This window comes from Leuciscus leuciscus (genome assembly GCF_965113295.1).
Source record: "Leuciscus leuciscus genome assembly, chromosome: 1".
NCBI lineage: Eukaryota > Metazoa > Chordata > Actinopteri > Cypriniformes > Leuciscidae > Leuciscus > Leuciscus leuciscus.
In genome coordinates this window covers 27,057,426-27,075,448 of record NC_138725.1, presented here as the reverse complement: position 1 = coordinate 27,075,448, position 18,023 = coordinate 27,057,426, and the positions used below count along the sequence as shown (strand labels likewise).

The window sequence follows — 18,023 nt, the reverse complement described above, 5'->3', positions numbered from 1 at the left end:
TATTAATGCATTATACATTTTAGTTTAATACATGTAAATGACAGTTGGTCAATTTAAGGTTTCTGCAAGTGAAATTAGTTAACTCGAGTTTTAGTGCATTTTACAGTAACATACTGTAGATTACAGTAAAGAACTGCACAATTAACAGTAAATTACTGGCAACAGTGTTGCCAGTATTTTACTGTAAAAAAAACCGGTAAGGTCTAACAGTGTAGGCTATGTGTTATCAAAAACAAATATTTAGTATAAATATAAATGCAAAATAAATAAATTGCCAACTTCTAAACAAAAAACATTACTGCATTACATTTAATAACATTACGTTTAATAACAACTTAATAACTTTAATAACATGACTATATATATAAAAGTTTGTTTTACTACAGTTTTACTACAATAAAGTTGTGGAGTGAAATGTTTTCTAACTGGTTTGTTCTTGGAACAATGTTTCGCCTGTTTTTTGCTCTGTTTCGTCTTTTAACTAACTTAAATCACATAGTCATCTGTGGGTTTATAATAGAGAATTCTGCGCTGAATTGAAATGCTTCTCAGTGGATCGCGCAGCTCTGTGTAATAATTTTCGCGTTATCGAGATCAGCCCTGCTTGCTTTGGCCGCGCACAGATCAAACAAGTTTCGTTCCGCTTTTTGAGCGTTTCCCATTTGATGTTTATCAGACACAACTGCTATATAGCCTACTATAACTTATAACTATTCAAATATAATGCAAGCAAATTTAAAAGTGCAATAGCTAGGTAAGCCTTATAAAACTATTAAGTGGCTAGTAGGCCAACTCTACTAGCCATTTAATTTTTATCAACTTTTTTTTACACGTAGCATATAAGTGATCGTATTAGTGCCACTGCTGTTGGCTGTTCATATTGCTTTATTATACTTTTTATTTTTTTGTGCCGACGGCCCTCGGTTGGACGGCCGTTCTGGACTTTTCCAGAACGCACAGATTGTCAGTCCGTCCCTGGCTACAGTAGATAGCCTACATGTTAATTTTTCTCAAGAAAAAATACATATCACATAATGCATACAGTCAGCTGGTATTATTAAAGGTTAAAAATGAACAAATTAAGTTAAATATAACTTGGTTTTCATTATAATAACAATTATGACACAAGTAAAAATATAATACAAATGTAATATAGTGCACATATTTAGCAAAATACTCCTCTCTGACTATAGCTATTTTTTCTAGTCAACTAAGGTGTTGGTCATTAATGGCTTTCCTGAGGTAAATGTAACGTTCTGTGACATAATTGTTCACCTGCAGTTTTATTGCTTTTTCCGTGGTTGAAAAACACTGATTGATCGATATTATTTATGAGGCATAAATAAATACCTTTCAGTAAGTTGTACTGTATCTTTAAATAAAAAGTAACAGATGATCGGTTTACTTGAACTGAGGCGCTACAGCGATCGGTCACGTCATATTTACAAGCGCCAAAACTGTATTTATTGTCTGAATTTCGTAATAAAATGGAAAAAAAAATTCATATCAAAAGTAACCTGTGTGTTTGTGTTAGATATTAGTTTTTATGTGTTAGTATCAATAAAGTATTGTTCGTATTTTAACAGAGAGATTACTTGTGTTAATCTGTTTATACATCTTATTGTCTTGAACTTCGATTTAAGTTACCGATGCTTGTACCCGTGATTATTTCTTAATTTATTGTTAGCTGGGGATTAATTCTTTCTTGGCCAGGAAGATATTATATTTCCTAGAGTTAATACTTGTTTATGCTTTCTGTTCATTGGATGAACTGATAAAATTATCATACTATTGATTCTGCTACGGTAAATTCTGAAGATAATTAAAAATAATTGAATTATTAATTATTGATCATAATTCGTTATGAATAATAATTAATTAGATTTATACGTGGGCGTATAAACGCTGCAGTACAAAGAAAAAAACTTCTCAGTTTTAAGGATTCAATGATTGAATAAGTGCACTCAATAACGTCCACTATGGTTTCTACCACTACAAATGGCTGTCGACCCAAATACTGCCCTATTTGAGGATAATATTATCAGGGCGATTTTGGATTCAGCCGTTGTCGTGTAAACATACCTTTAGTAATCCTGAAGATATTGATTAGCTTATTCAGGTGTGTTTTATTAGGGATGGAGCTAAACTCCGCAAGACAGTGGCACTCCAGGACCCCCTGGGATAGAGTCTCGTATTTGGACAGACATTTTATTGGACAGAGTAAGAGCGTGTGTTCAGGCTGCGTCCGAAACCTCATACTTCCCTACTATATAGTAGGGAAAAACAGTAGGCCAGCGAAAAAGTATGTATGAATCCTTAGTATTCATAAAAGAGTAGGCGAGAAGTTCCCAGATGGCCTACTGCTTCCGCCCAGCTTCTGAAGCACTCAACGATGGATACTTTTCTATCCAAGGAGGCCACAGGAGAGGATACATCATAATCGAACATCGTGGAGATCAGCGACGAGTATACTAGTTTGAGTGAGTATACTAAAGAAATGAATTTTAAAAAAATCTGGGGGACCTGAAACAAAAATATAGAGTAAGATAAAACATTTTTTAACTTGTAATACAGAAAACAAATGACATTGTGCTGTTAAAATAAGTGCTTCTGTATTATGTTTTGTGCATTATTGTAGGATCTGAAATGTCTTTAGACTGATGTGAGCAGTGAGGATGGAGAGCCCAGAGCTGAATCCTGGAAACGATGCCATGGATGGAATTAGGGCTGGGCGATTTAAATCGCGATATTGTTATGCGCATCTCGTCAGTAAAGCCGGTTCCTTGATTAGTAGTAAATCACCATCACCTGCTTTCAGATGGAGCGACATTTAGGGCTGATGAGATAATTAAGTGATTAATTTAGTGATGATTGAGCATTATTGAAGACACCTGATGTTAACAAGCAGAATCACTGAAGGAGAAAATCACAAATTGTAAGTTACCATTAAGGCGATGGGTGTTTGCTTTAGTTGGGCTCTAGACCATTATATGTTTACTTCAATATTTACTGTTGTTTGTCTGCTGTTATTGATTTATAACAGTTAAATGAACAAAGTAAAATGTTATCTTATAGTGTTGGTTATGTTTTGCCATAATCATGCTGTGATCTGAAAAAGGAAACTTATCGAGATAGTTTGGTTTAACTTGTTAGCAGTATTTTTTTAGATTCTTCAGCCTATGATTATCAGTACTTTACTTATAATTCAAAACATTTAATAAACATTGTTCTGATCAAAAGACATTCAGATAAAATCATTTAAAACACAGACATCAATAATCAGCCTGTGAATCTCAACAATGGTGACAATAATAAAGCATGTTGCAGTGGCTGCCACCAATCACAACTCATTAATGGCTCCCATCATGCATTGCGGTATGAATAAATTATGATCTGAATTGTCTATGTAATTTACTTTTCCTAATTGAATATTCTGCTCGTCACCATTGTTGAGATGCATAGACTGAATCTTGACATCTGTGTGTGCCTAAAAGTATGATTTTTTTTTTAAACAACTCTTAAGAAATCCTTTATATTATATCAAAAATTCTGGCCATTTATGCAGGTTCACAGTTATGCTGTAACCAACAACATAAATCGAAGTCAGAAAGAAGGATTTTAATGAGTTCAGTGATCAAGTTCAAATGATGATTGTCATAATATAACCAACACCATCAGATCACTTTTTTTTCTTTGTTCAACTGGCAGTTCTAACTCAGATACAGCAAACAAACAAAATCTAAAGTTAATAATATATAGGTCAAGAGTCCAACTAAAGCAACCATTGATCGTCATAATGGTAACTTACAATTTGAGATTTTCTCCTTCAGTGATTCTGCTTGTTAACATCAGGTGTCTTCAATAATGTTCAATCATCACTAAATTAATCACTTAATTATCTCATTAACTTCAACACTCTTGAGTGTGGACTCATACACTCCCAGGAGTGTTAATTTAACACTGGAGTTTTTGCTGTGTACAAAGAGCCGTAGTTAACTGACAAGCTGAGCCATATCGCATTAATTATCGCTGGCGATACGTCCGCGATATTAATGCGATATGGCTCAGCTTGTCAGTTAACTACGGCTCTTTGTAGTAAATTCTGCTCCATCTGAAAGCAGGTGATGGCGATTTACTACTAATCAAGGAACCGGCTTTACTGACGAGATGCGCATAACAATATCGCGATTTAAATCGCCCAGCCCTAGATGGAATCATCCATCACTCCACAGGCCCTTATTGACTAAAGCTTGCTCTACTATGCTTCGCTCACAGGAGTGTTTACTGTTGAAATGAGTCTCACAGGTTCAGTACAGGCTCTCTGTGAAACTGGGCCTACATCACTGGCAGTATTTAGATGTGTTTTAAATCAATACCAGATAGAAATCCTAATTAACAGACTAAATTAATTCCAGGTGGTGGTTAATCAATTAAATTAACTAAATTAATGCATTCACTGACAATTAAGTGTATTTAAATATCCCTGCCTTCAGTACAAATGATTGAGAGAAGCAGCAATAAACAGTGGTAGAGTGTCTTCAGAGAAGCTCTCTGATAATTTTGAAAAAGACTCTTGATTTAGGTTTGGATGATTTTCCCTCATGGCTGTGAGGGAGACTAGTTTTTGGAAAGGACTCATTTTAGCCCTTTTTCTCTTTGCTGTTGATGGACAGAAACTAGGGCCGTAAGTACTGTTAAATGTGCTTTGAAGTGAACAAGCATTCTGTTGTCTGTTTTATGTTGGATTAACTAAACTTTATAGATGGTGAAAATGAGTTTTGTGAACTGATTGAAGCCTTCTTTCAATACCATTGTTAAAGATCACCACTCTTCATTTGTTGTAAACCAGTGATAAAATAGATGTCATGTGGTTTCTGAAACTAAACCTCTCTGTATTTTTCCACAGGTTATTCATGGTGACGTTCCCTGCAGTGATTGAGTCTGGATCTGATGCCAAATTATGCATAACTCTTCTGAAACCCCAAGAGAGCCTCACAATGACAGTTTCTCTGCTTGATGAGAAAAACAGGACAACTCAACTTGTGCAGCAGGTTTCTTCAACGTCGTTTCACCGCTTTTTCAGTTTCCAGGTCTGTCATGAGACGCATGTGCCTTTTTTTGGGGGGGCGGGGGGTTTGTTGTTAACTTAGTTTCTCCACAGGCTCCTCGAGTAGATGGAGAAGTGGTGCAGAAGCTGAAGGTGGATGTTCAAGGGAAGGTCTTCAGAGCGACTGAAGAGAGAAAAGTCATGTTCAGACGTTACCAGCCTTTGACCTTCATCCAAACAGACAAACCCATCTACAATCCAGGACAAACGGGTGAGCTGTGAATGTCCCTTGGTTTAATATTAGAGGTGTAGAAAGTCCAATACGCTACAAGTATTGATAATCTTCAAGTGCATTGATGTGAGTTTATTGGTGTTTCTGCAGTGAATTTCAGAGTTGTCACTATGGATACCAGATTTGTGCCTTTTGATCAAATGGTAAGATCAGATGTTTCACCATATTGAGTGTTCTAGCCACAAAGAAACCTGCAAATTTAATGCAGGTTATTTTTACGTGCACTGTTTTGCACTTTCAGTGATTTTTGCAGCATCTGTGTGTTTGTGCTTTTTAAATGTTTAATATTCCTGTCTTTGTCTTGCAGTACAATCTGGTGGTAGTAGAGGTGAGTGTTCTGTTGGAAGTCTTTGAATGGAGCCAATGCAGCTTTTTGTACTTCTGCTTTGTTTGCTGTTTTTCCTCTGAGTTGTTAATTGTTTGGTTTTTAGGACAATAATAATAACCGGATTGGTCAGTGGACAAATGTTTCCTCAACGGGATGGATATTGCAGCTTTCTCATGAGTTAAACCCAGAGGCTCAGATAGGGATGTACACACTAAAGGCTTTTATTGGTGACCGAACAATCTCCCATGTTTTTGAGGTGAAAAAATATGGTAAGTCATTGTGTATAAATTGTGTAGCAGTTCAATGACACATCTGAGGTCTTGATCCAAGTCATCTGGTTTCTGGTTAAGTTTTGCCCAAGTTTGACGTGACCGTAAACACACCACAGACGTACAGCGTTGCAAATGTGGGACTGAAAGTTGAGGCTTGTGCCAAGTGAGTAACACCTCTATTTTCTTGTCTTGTGGTTGGTCAGTTCTTGATCTTGTTCCTTGTGATGTTTCTCAGATACACATATGGCCAACCTGTGCTTGGTCAAGCATTGGTGGAAGTCTGCCGTGAGCCATTTCCATATGTTGTGGTTCCTGATGTGACCCGTCGTTGCCTGACTAAAACTGCAAAGGTGTGACTCCTGCCTTACAGTGGAGGGTTTTCTTCTGCTTGTGCTTGACTTAAATGTGACTATTTGTTCTGCTACCAGATGAACGACACTGGCTGTGCCTCCCTTACCGTCGATACATCAGTGTTTTTCAACACCAAATTTGAAAATGATATGCAAGATACTTTCCTTGTAAATGTGAATGTCACTGAGGTGGGAACAGGTGAGCTATTGGCTGATCTGAACCAATGGTACTTGCTTAAAGTTTGTTTGCAGTTCACCTTTTTTCTATTGCATTCCCCAGATGTATTGATGTCAAAATCTGCAACAGTGTCCATTACGTTTGAAGTCGGCAAAGTCACGTTTGTGGACCTCCCAGATTATTTTGAAACTGGATCACTGATTAATGGAAAGGTAAGTTTAATCTTTGTCACAGAAGCCTTCACATTAGTTCCCTTTCCTAACCTTGATCATTCCCAACAGATCTCGGTGTCTCGTTTCGATGGTGCTCCAATTGCAAACAAAGCGGTTTATCTCCTGGATGGTAACAGCTGGCCCAACAAACTGCTGCTGAATCTGACCACAAACCAGAGAGGACTGGCCACCTTCTCCCTCAGCACTGCTAATCTTCCTAAAGCTGCTCTCAATCTCGTGGTACGATTTGCTCCGTTTTGTGACATGTAGACTTCTCCCTATCTCTCGCATGAAACAATGCCGTTCGTTGTTCCCCAGGCAAGTGCGACTCCAGAGGTTGTTTATGGTTACAAATCACCATACTTCACTACAGATACAAGGGTTGTTCAGATTCTCCAACCTGCTTCTCCTGACAACCCATCACTTAGTGAACTGACTATAGTGAAGCTCGAGCAGCCACTCAAATGTGGTGCTGCGTTTCCAGTGATGGTCAAGTATTCTTTTGTTGGAGAGACTGGTGGCTACAGCACTGACATCATCTACATGGTGAGTGAACATTAGTGTTGTAGGTTTTTTTTTTTTTTTTTTTTTTCTGCACTGGTCAGTTTCAGTACCTTTTATGCACCCATTTGTCAGGTCATGTCCAGAGGATTGATCGTCCTCCATGGATTTCAGACAGTCACAGCAAGAGCTTCTAATACAGTCACGAGCGGCTCTGTGTCTTTCCAGCTGTCTGTCAGTGTTGATATGGCTCCAGTAGTGCAGATTCTGGTCTACTGTGTTCTGCCCAGTGAGATTGTTGTTGTTGGTAGTGCATCATTTGACACAGAAACGTGTTTCCAAAACAAGGTATGATGTGCACTAGCATCTTTTGTCTTTAAGTGGGGAATGGTGATGTGTTCTACAGCCTGTTGATTCTTGTTCCAGGTGTCTCTACAGTTCTCTCCTGCTACGGCTGTTCCTGCTGAGGGAAATGTTCTGACTGTCTCTGCTCAAGCAGGATCTCTTTGTGGCATCAGTGCTGTAGATCAGAGCATCCGGATCATGGAGCCAGGAAGACGTCTGAGTGCTGAAATGGTATCATGTGCCTCAATCAGATTTCCATTGTAGCAAATTAGCTTAAATATTAAAGGGGTGGTATAACGCCCTTTTCATAAGATGTAAAATAAGTCTTTGATGTCCCCAGAGTGTGTAAGTTTTAGCTCAATACCCCTAAGATATCAAGAGTCAGAGACTTTGGTGAATGGAAAGAAAAGGCCACAGCCTGGCACAAATGGGAGTCAGAGACTTTGGTGAATGGAAAGAAAAGGCCACAGCCTGGCACAAGCATGGGGGTCCTTAAACTTCTAGTTCAGTCCCTTTCTGAGAAATCCTGATGTGGAGATGCTAAGACATTATCTTTTGATCATTTATTTTTTAAAGCATGAAGATGTCACACCCTTTGGAGGTGTGAGCCAATAAGTTCCCTTTGGAGGGAATTTCTTGACGGCCCTTTGTTCTCGCAGGCTGTTGAATGTAATTTGATTGGGTGTTTAAAAGAATTTTCAAGATTCTTATACAATGTGTCACAAAGTTAGCAAAATGTAAATAAACTCCAATCTTTGTCCCCATTTGTTAAGAGTCCAAACATGCTACACATGATTTTTGGTTAACCATAGTATGTATGTCTGAAACAATCTAAAAGAGAATGAATACATATGCCAAACCCCATAAAAGGGAAATCATGAGATGGGGGAAAATTGGATACATGTTTATACATTTCTCATGTTGTATGTATTATAGGATAAAAAAGGTTTATTTCTCATTCTCAGCAAGAACACATCTCTGCAAATTCTTTCTGGGTCATAAGTCTTGTCAGTCTTAATGTGTCCTGTAACAGTATTTTAGGGATTCGTTTGGGATGTTAGTTTTGGGGAAGTTTCATAGACCTTTGTTAGTGAGTTTGCTGGATTATTCATTAAATATAATAATTTGTCTGATTGGTCCAGATGCTACACATTTTTAGACCTAAACTTAAGTGGCATTCTAATCAGATGTGTGCCACATTAAAATATTCCGTTTACTGCAGATCAGAGATGGGGAAAACCCTGACATGCCATCACTGAACTACTTTTCAATTTGATTAAACTTAAACTTGATTAAACCTTAAAAAGGACAGACACTTGTCCTTTTTAAAATGTGTTATCACTATGACTTTGCTTTTTGAAAACCTACAGTACATCTTACAAACCTACAGTACATATGTGACTTACTACTAGAAGACAACTTTCTCTGTTCTCAGGTGTTCAACTTGCTCCCAGTGCGGTCACTATCTGATTATCCATATGAAGTTGAGGATGAACAGGAGTGCCTAAATGTTCGACCCCGTCGGGCTGTTCCTACAGACCAAGCCTCCGAAACCTTCAAGGTATAAAACTGTTCATTATCCTGTTTACTAAACTCACCTTAATCTTCAAATGTTTTTCTCTTGCTCTGACAGAGCATGGGGATGAAGGTTGCCACAAATTTGCCTATCAGAGTACCTGAGTGTGTGATGTACAGAGGCCTGAATTATTATCGCAACTTCCGTGATGGTATGTCAGTTTGTTTGTTGCTCTCATAGACTCATGACTTGAAAGATTCCTTAAGTTTATTATAGTTGGTAGCTTCTGTGATCTGAAACTGCAAGTCATTTGGAAAAACTCAAAGTCTCTTACATAGTAACAGTGTATATTCAATTTTATTATTAATGTGCTATGTAAAGTCACAACTAATCAGTTTTTTTTTTTTTTTTTTTTTACAACTGCCCAAACATGCATATTTGAATTTGTATGAACCCTGTTTTATCTGCAGACACTAGGACAGTTTGTAGTAAAATTGCTGGTCTCTTTCAGTAATGTATTATCGTAAGCCTGTAGCCATGGCGATGGCTGGAATGGCTCCTCCAGAAGCAGAAAGGGCTGGAGGTGACACTTCCTCTTTTGATGTGACCGTCAGGACTTACTTTCCAGAAACCTGGATCTGGCAGCTTGCTCAAGTGGGGTTAGTAAAACCTTTTGTTCCATCTAAAGCTACTTTCCCACAGTTTTTACTTCTCCTGTCCCCCTCATTTATAGTTTTGAGTCCTTGTCTTCAGAGCGACTGGATCCACACGAGTTCCCCTCACTGTTCCTGACACCATCACCACATGGGAGACGGAGGCGTTCTGTCTGTCCTCAAAAGGTTTAGGTCTTGCTCCTCCTGCTCTGCTGACTGTCTTCCAGCCCTTCTTCCTGGAGCTCTCCCTGCCATACTCCATCGTCCGTGGGGAGTCTTTTGATCTGAAGGCCACGGTCTTCAGCTATCTGTCCAAGTGCATCATGGTCTGTCATGGTTTCTTTATATACTGTAATGGATCTGTATAGAGAAGGTCATGTGTATTTGCTCCATGTGCTGTTTCATTGGCAGGTTAAATTAACTCCAGCTTCATCCACGGCCTTCACTCTTAAACCATATACTGATCCGTATTCATCCTGTATTTGTGCCAATGGGAGAAAGACCTTCAAATGGGTTCTCTCAGCTTCGGTTCTCGGTCAGTTTTGGACCGTCTGTTTCCAAATTTAAAGTTAGTGGTGTTGCTCACTTCCTGTCTTGCACTGCAGGAGCTGTCAATGTGACTGTCAGTGCTTCAGCTGAAGCATCCCAGACTCAATGTGGCACTGAAGTCGTGACTGTGCCGACAAGAGGACGCATTGACGTAGTCACTCAAAGTCTACTTGTCCTGGTGAGTGTTACCAGCCTTCTGGAGTTTGATCATGATCTCATGCTGATTTACTGATGTGGTGTTATTGTTTATAGCCTGAAGGAGTTGAAAGGACAAACACCCAGAGTTGGTTACTGTGTCCAAAGGGTTTGTTTGCACTCAATGATTCCCAAATACATTCTCCCTGTATAGCCAAACATTAGCCTAGCACTCAATGCTGATCCATTCTGTTCGGTCTGCAGGAAAAGATCTTTCTGAAGATGCGACTCTGACGTTTCCAACAAATGTGGTTCAGGGATCAGCCAGATGCTCAGTTTCAGTCCTTGGTAAAGCATTTCATTGAGTAGAAACTGACAGGTAATATTTAGCAGAATAACTGTTTCTGATGTGGGTTTAATGCTTGACCTCGTGTAGGGGACATAATGGGTCGTGCACTGAAGAATCTAGATGGATTATTACAGATGCCATCTGGCTGTGGAGAACAGAATATGATCATTCTTGCTCCGAATATTTACATCCTGCTGTACCTGGAAGTCACGGGGCAACTCACCGCAGCCATCCGAGAGACCGCCACAGGATACCTTCGGAGTGGTATGGGCGAGCAGATCCATTTTCAGTGTTGGGGAGACAATCTTCATGACTTAGTCTGTGATTCCCATCAAAGCGGTCAAGACTCCTTAATAAGCTCTCATCTCATCCCCTGCCCCATATTTTTTTCTTTCTTTTGAACAGGATACCAAGGACAACTAAACTACAGGCACAGTGACGGCTCATACAGCACATTTGGTTATGATGCATCCAATACATGGTGAGTTTCATGCCGTTATTCTAGTTGTGTAACCTTTGTCACAAGCGGTTTGTTCAGTTTAAACTTTCTCCACGGCCAGGTTGACCGCTTTTGTCATGAGGTCTTTTGGTCTAGCGAAGCGTTTCATCTTCATTGATCCGAATGTCCTTCAGAGTGCAAAGGACTGGCTGATAAGCCAACAGGGTGCAAATGGTTGTCTCATGCAACAGGGAACTTTGTACCACAACGACATGAAGGTACATGTGTTATCAAATGGACCTTAACCATTTTTCCAAGATTGTTTTTAATCTGTTTGTGTTTTAGGGTGGAGTTGGTGATAACGTGACCATGACTGCCTACATTGTTGGATCGCTGCTTGAACTAGGCATCCCCGCCACAGTAAAAACATCTCCAGTAGTTGTATGAGCTCCTTGCAGATGGCCTTCCTTTTCTCGCTGTTGTCTGATATCTGCTTTGCTTTCAGGATCCCGTCATTACCAACGCTCTGTCATGCTTGAGGCCTGTCGCCGGGAACCTGGGAAACACTTACACCACAGCTCTGCTGACCTACACCTTCAGTCTGGCTGGAGAGACCACCACTCGATCACAGCTTCTAACAACCTTGAACAATGTTGCCATTTCTGAAGGTAAGATTTACCCGCTTTTTTTTTTGTTGAGAAGTTCAAGTTCTTTGTCATCGACTTTCTCTCCTTCATCTCATCCTAAGGCACTAAGCTCCATTGGTCTCAGACAACATCTGGTGATACTCTGGCGGTGGAGATCAGCTCTTACGTGCTGCTAGCGGTTCTCGCTGTTCAGCCTCTCACGACAGCTAATCTGGGTTATGCTAACCGCATTGTCAACTGGCTTGTGACCCAGCAGAATCCCTATGGAGGGTTTTCCTCCACCCAGGTGCCTCTGACTACCAAACATGAGTGCAATCATTTATGAGGAGTTTTTAATCTGGTGCTTGTTTTTAGGACACTGTGGTGGCTCTTCATGCCCTGTCTGTGTACGCTGCTCAAGTGTTCAGCTTGGATGGCTCCAGCACTGTTACCGTACAGTCCTCAGTAGTAGGAGACTCTTATAGCTTCAAAGTGAATCGGGATAACAGGCTGCTGTATCAGGAGAAGCTGCTGAAGAACGTTCCTGGCAAATATAGTGTTAAAGTGTCAGGATCCACTTGTGTGTCTGTGCAGGTATGCATCTTAACCCTCTATTTCTGTTTCTTTTGTGCACATCCAAATCTGATTAGTCTTGTCTGCCCTGCCCACATACCGTAGATTGCATGTTTCTACAACATCCCGACACCCATTAAAGTCTCCAGGACACTGAGTGTTGACACAAAGGTGACTGGAGACTGCCGACCGCTTGGGGCCAATCTTATTTTGAACTTCACAGTAAAGTAAGAACAGCTTTGGCTTGGTGTCCTGAAACCAGCTCTTGTTTGACTCCTTCAAAAGGATCCTGCATTCTTGATTCTGTTGACCTAAACCTCTTTATTCCCCATCACTATCATTCAGATACGACGGTGTAAAAACAAGCACTAACATGGTTCTAGTGGACATTAAGCTCCTGTCGGGCTTCACAGCAGATACGTCACCGGTTCGTAGGTTTAAGATTTAGAAAATCCCAAGATGCTTGAAGCTCCTTCAGATGTAATTGTGTCTGTAAATGATGGTCTTTTCCTTAGCTTGGATCTCCACCCCAATCGTTTGCCCCGCTAGTGGAGAGGGTTGATGCTGAAGATGATCATGTCCTAGTGTATCTGAAAGAGGTGAGATTGAGACACTAAGTATATTACTAGCTGCCATCTTTCTCATATGCTGCTGTTCATCCTTTCTCGTAGGTTCCCAAAGGCGTCCCCAAGAGTTTCACTCTGCAGCTGAAACGGGTTCTTGCAGTAAAAAATCTCAAGCCAGCAGTCATCAACGTTTATGACTACTATCAGACAAGTATGCTTTCATCCTAATCATTCACTGCTCTAGCTGAATTCACTATTGAACATGATCCCACTAGGTTAATGTTCTTTTTTCAGGTGATTCGTTTGAGACCACCTACATGTCTCCCTGTCCATGATTTGATTCAGTACTGGCTGTAGGACACGTGACTTAATTAAAACTGCTTTTATACAACCAGTTCTTTTGTTGCCTGCTTTTGTTCCTCATCTGTGTTTCTTTGAAGCAGGTTTATTTTCAGTGTTCATGTTTCTATTTGTCCTGTGACCAAGTCTTTACTTGGGCAGTGGCTGTTAACTTTTGTTGTTGAAAGTTTAACTTTAGACTGCAACTAAGCTTTTTTTTTTGGACTGTTTAAACTTTCTAACCATGGTAATCAACTTTTTTTGTTATCATTTATGAAGGCATTTACTTAGACATATAGCCAGTTTTACTGTAACAAACCAAAAAGCAATAAATGGACAGTACCAGAAAAATGTAGTCATTCTTCAAGGAGTCTCTCAGTGCAGTTTTAATTTGACTATAAATGTATATTAGTAGTTGATATGGTGTCAATGTTTGACCTCAGGTAAGTGCACTTAATTGGACAGCCCTCATGTTTGCTGTGCCATTGCCACATGGCCCAGTTCTGGTTGATACATGTCATTGCTGATGGGGTTCCAGCTTGGACACATTCAGGCCAAGCTTGCCATGTGGGTGTATTTATGAATACTTGTCTTCTAATAAATGTCAGTGTCATTAAGACAACACAGGACCACTATAGTAACAACCTCATCTCTCATTTACTGTTAAGTTTATCGCTCCTAGGCAACTGGCTACTTAGACCTGTAACATGATCATAATTATGTATTGTGTGTATATAAGATATTATGCATGAAACTTTTGTAAGTGACATTTAAGCTGAACAAATATTTAAATTTGTTAAATTAAGAGATGTTAAAACCACGTTACCGTATGTCATCCTAAAAGAACAAATTGAGACAAACACATTGTAGTTATGCCTGTTTCCTGGATCAAACCTAAAAGACAGACTCTCAAAACACAGTATTAGTGTGGACTGAAAAAAAAACGCCTGAATCAACTAACCTTTCACATAAAATAACCAAGTTTACATTTATATTGAAATCATATTTAGAGACATGTACAAAAATTGTTTTGTTAAGGCCAATGATCTTTATTAAATATATCTGACTTAAAAATAAAGTGGTTGAAACAAACTTAGCTTATACAAGTCTTTAATGTCATGCTGGATGTTGAAGAATCTGGATTCTAAGGCATTAGTAAAGCCAATAAAAAATGGCGTGAAACTGATATCATCATAAAATATTGTATTATATTAAAAATATATTTAACATTTAAGGCAAAACTCCTTTTCCAAAAGTATTTACCATATCTGAACTTTGACCCTTTTTTTTTAGGGTGCCACCGTTTATAAGTGACTGTCCTATTAGGGTAGCCTATTCATTTTTGGCAAAATTGTCTGAAATTTCAATAATCAAATGCATTTTCACTATCTGAAAATTAGTGAAAAGGTCTTATAGTTGTTACAAACCCCACTATTAAAGTGCTCGTTAAAGGAGGGGGATAAGCAACAAAGTCACACGATGCAAAATTTAACAGTTTTAACTTTTTTTTTTTTTTTCTTGGAACAAGACTCGCGTATCAGCAGGCAACCGATAATGTTGACAGAAATAAACAAACATAGACCAACAAAACATTGAAACACAGCTTATTAGTGTTTGGCAGAAACATCATGACGCACACAGGGCTCTCTCATCACTCCTCTCAAGTCCTTCTCCCTCTGACAGAGCTGAAACAGCGATCACGCCGCTGTGGAAACAAATCGTAATTGGTCAACGTCCGCTCTCTCATTATACATCCGGCCCAGAACATCACTGAACAGGCTGCAGGGGCGTGGGGCGGAGCCTAGTCCGAAAGAGAGAGAACCAGATCAACCAAAGAAATAGAAGTACACACAAATAAACATAAGGCTCAGGCCGTAACATAGTTTAAACAAAATATTAAAAAGCTTTATTAACATTCCATTTCATCTTGTGCTACTATATTTCATTTCGAACCTACAATTAATTTGGATTTTTTTTTGCAATTTCCTCCAAAAATCAATGGTAATGGCATTGAATCAATGTTACAATGTGATTTTTGTTCAACATCAGGCTTGCACTCTCTGAAAATGAAACAAAACAATATATACACACTGAAAAAGAAGAGCATTGTTGATTTTCACTTGTGCTACAATCATTGGAATTTGGAATTCCAAGAAAGAAACAATGTTAAAGAGGTTTTTAATGTTTTTTTGAAAGATTGAGACATGTTTTCCCTACTTTCCAGGCAGCAAAGTTGCATCTGAATTTTTCTGTCTAACTGCCAGCAACCATATCACCCTGTAGCCCAAGACTAGTTGCCCACTGAAGCTAAGCAGGGTTGAGCCTGGTCAGTACCTGGATGGGGGGAGTCCTGGGAAAACCAGGTTGCTGCTGGAAGAGATGTCAGTGAGGCCCGCAGGGGGCGCTCACCCTGTGGCCTGTGTGGGTCCTAACGCCCCAGTGTAGTGACAGGGACACTATACTGTCAAAGAGCACCATCCTTCAGATGAGACGGAAAACCGGTCATTAAAAATCCCATGGCACTTCTCGTAAAGAGTAGGGGTGTAACGCCGGTGTCCTGGCCACATTCCCTCCATTGGCCCTTACCAATCATGGCCTCCTAATAATCCCCATCCACTGAATTGGCTCTATCACTCTCTCTCCTCTCCACCTATAGCTGGTGTGTGGTGAGCGCACCGGCACCGTTTTTCTGTGGCTGCCATCGCATTATCCAAGTGTATGCTGCACACTGGTGGTGTTGAGGAGAGATCCCCTGATATGATTGTAAAGCGCTTTGGGTGTACAGTAGTACATATGAAAGTGCTATATAAATGTCTCCATTCATTCATTCATTGTCAAGTTTTTGACATTTTCACATCCAAGATAGCAAGCAACCATCGAAAAAATGTTAAATCGATGTTAATGGGTCAACATAAGTAATTTCATTTCATGAAGTCATACTTTTTGGAGCATTTTCTTGTCAGTGTAGTGAGGCAATAGGCAGTGTCATATTTCCTGACCTCTGATTGTATTATGGATCACATCTTCCAAACTGGCAAAGGATCTGCTTGACTTCCACAAGAAACTATGACTTATATTCTTCATCTTTGCCATCACCCTCACTGCTTCTATCCTCCTTGATCTTCAACTTCTTCCTTTCTTATACGGCCTTGTTTTCTGATGCACTCCCTTCACTATCATCAATACTTTCTGGAAAAGGTACAGCTTTTCCTCTCTGTCTTCCATAAAATCTTACTAACATAAACCTAAAACACAGGCAAAAAGGCTATTATACTGCCTGCCAGTAATGAACAATAGTGGATTAAACAATAGTGAACAATGTTCCCTATAGTCTCCTAAAAGGACTTTGTCATTTATGCATATGTAACCTGTTGTATCACTCTATTGTAGGGTTCTAAATAAACTGATCAGGGGTGCGTTTCCCGAAAGCATCATTGGCCAACTATGGTCGCAAGTTCATCGCAATGTCCATTGAACTCTATTGGTAACGACGGAACTTGCGACCATAGTTGGCCAACGATGCTTTCGGGAAACGCACTCCCGGTTGAATGGGCACAGTATAGTTAACATCTAAGTTCGGAAAGGAGGATTGAGACAGCAATTTCAACACAACTTGAGAAATTAAAGAAAATGTACTGTATTGGTACCAGTTTGTGAACATACAGTTAATAAAAAGAATAATAATTAAAAAAAAAATACAATCAGGCCTGTTGAGTATAACAAATAAAATAAATAGGTCCCCAAACACAGTTCAGAAAGTATTTTCCTTGTGTTGTTATTTGTCTTTTTTTTTTTCCTTTAAAGTCTGATCCTTCCAGGAAAGAAATATTGAAGTAGAAAAAATAGAAGCAGAAGTGGTCATGTGACAAAAAAAAAAAAAAAAAAAAAAAAAAAGAAGAATTTACTACCCGGGTAGTTTTAAACTCAGTTTCACTCAAAATATCCAAGATGTATGGTGTGTTGTATTCTCTTATCTGTTTGATGACAGATTAAGGATACTGAGCTCGCTCCAGAGAAAGATGCTTTGTGACATCAACTAGGCACTGTTGGCTCGCCGTTCGCTCGTCCACGGTCAACTCAAGAAGTACACATCAACCGGAAACAAAAAGGAAGAAAAAAAACAGTAACCGGAGTTCTTCGAAATAAAAGTATGAAAAGATATTTCTTCCCCCGGATTTCACTTGAAAAGAACTTAAAACTTTGTCTTCACATTCTATTACTCTCTTTTATAATAATTACTCTCCGAATCGTCTTTTTTTCTCTGCTCTCTCTCTCGTTTTGCAAAAAATGGCGTTTCTTTTCAGCTATTTTAACTCATCACAGAGAAGCGCCCTCTAGTGGAGAACAGCAGTCACTACACTTTTTTTTTTCAAATTAAGAGTCTGTTTACTGGCTACATTTAAAGGGGTTACATCCTCCCCCCCCTAAATCTGCATGCGTCCCTGCATGTAGTAAATTCATACAATTTCATGAGGTAATAGGGAACTAACTCTAGGACTCATGTCATAGTCAAGGGCTTGGGAGAATGCTTTGTCAAGTCCCCTAAATAGAGATTGCATAATGAGGACTAAAGGATTCAGTTTAAGAATAAAGTCAGTTTGTGTGGTGGAACTCTTTGTCTAGTGGATCTTCTTGGTGTGAAATGTTCCTGCACCAGTTCATCACTTGATTGAGGTATTCCTTCAGTTTCAGAAGTGTCAGACTCTTTAGAGACATCAGCTTTAACTTCATCTTCCTCTTCTTGGCCTTTGAT

General features: G+C 39.3%; 1 protein-coding gene across 1 annotated transcript; it reads left to right on the top strand.

The window, feature by feature from the left end:
* The first annotated feature begins 4,468 nt into the window (after positions 1 to 4,468).
* On the top strand, positions 4,469 to 13,325 carry LOC309498009 (alpha-2-macroglobulin-like). The gene is made up of 34 exons (XM_082168482.1): positions 4,469 to 4,684; positions 4,907 to 5,090; positions 5,162 to 5,318; positions 5,430 to 5,482; positions 5,647 to 5,667; positions 5,771 to 5,936; positions 6,018 to 6,102; positions 6,175 to 6,289; positions 6,368 to 6,488; positions 6,570 to 6,679; positions 6,749 to 6,919; positions 6,998 to 7,225; positions 7,316 to 7,528; positions 7,607 to 7,756; positions 8,961 to 9,086; positions 9,159 to 9,252; positions 9,553 to 9,700; positions 9,795 to 10,020; positions 10,106 to 10,229; positions 10,300 to 10,421; positions 10,496 to 10,547; positions 10,643 to 10,726; positions 10,815 to 10,991; positions 11,133 to 11,208; positions 11,288 to 11,444; positions 11,512 to 11,586; positions 11,672 to 11,834; positions 11,915 to 12,099; positions 12,168 to 12,386; positions 12,471 to 12,592; positions 12,711 to 12,792; positions 12,881 to 12,964; positions 13,037 to 13,142; positions 13,226 to 13,325. Exons 1-34 carry the CDS (start codon positions 4,602 to 4,604, stop codon positions 13,264 to 13,266), a joined length of 4,320 nt encoding a protein of 1,439 aa, XP_082024608.1. The 5' UTR covers positions 4,469 to 4,601; the 3' UTR covers positions 13,267 to 13,325.
* The last annotated feature ends 4,698 nt before the right edge of the window (positions 13,326 to 18,023 follow it).

Coding starts and splice junctions, on each gene's coding strand:
- LOC309498009 (XM_082168482.1), top strand. CDS start 4,602: ATGGCTGTGAGGGAGACTAGTTTTTGGAAAGGACTCATTTTAGCCCTT. Junction 6,680..6,748: donor GATCACTGATTAATGGAAAG/GTAAGTTTAATC, acceptor CATTCCCAACAG/ATCTCGGTGTCTCGTTTCGA. Junction 6,920..6,997: donor AAGCTGCTCTCAATCTCGTG/GTACGATTTGCT, acceptor GTTGTTCCCCAG/GCAAGTGCGACTCCAGAGGT.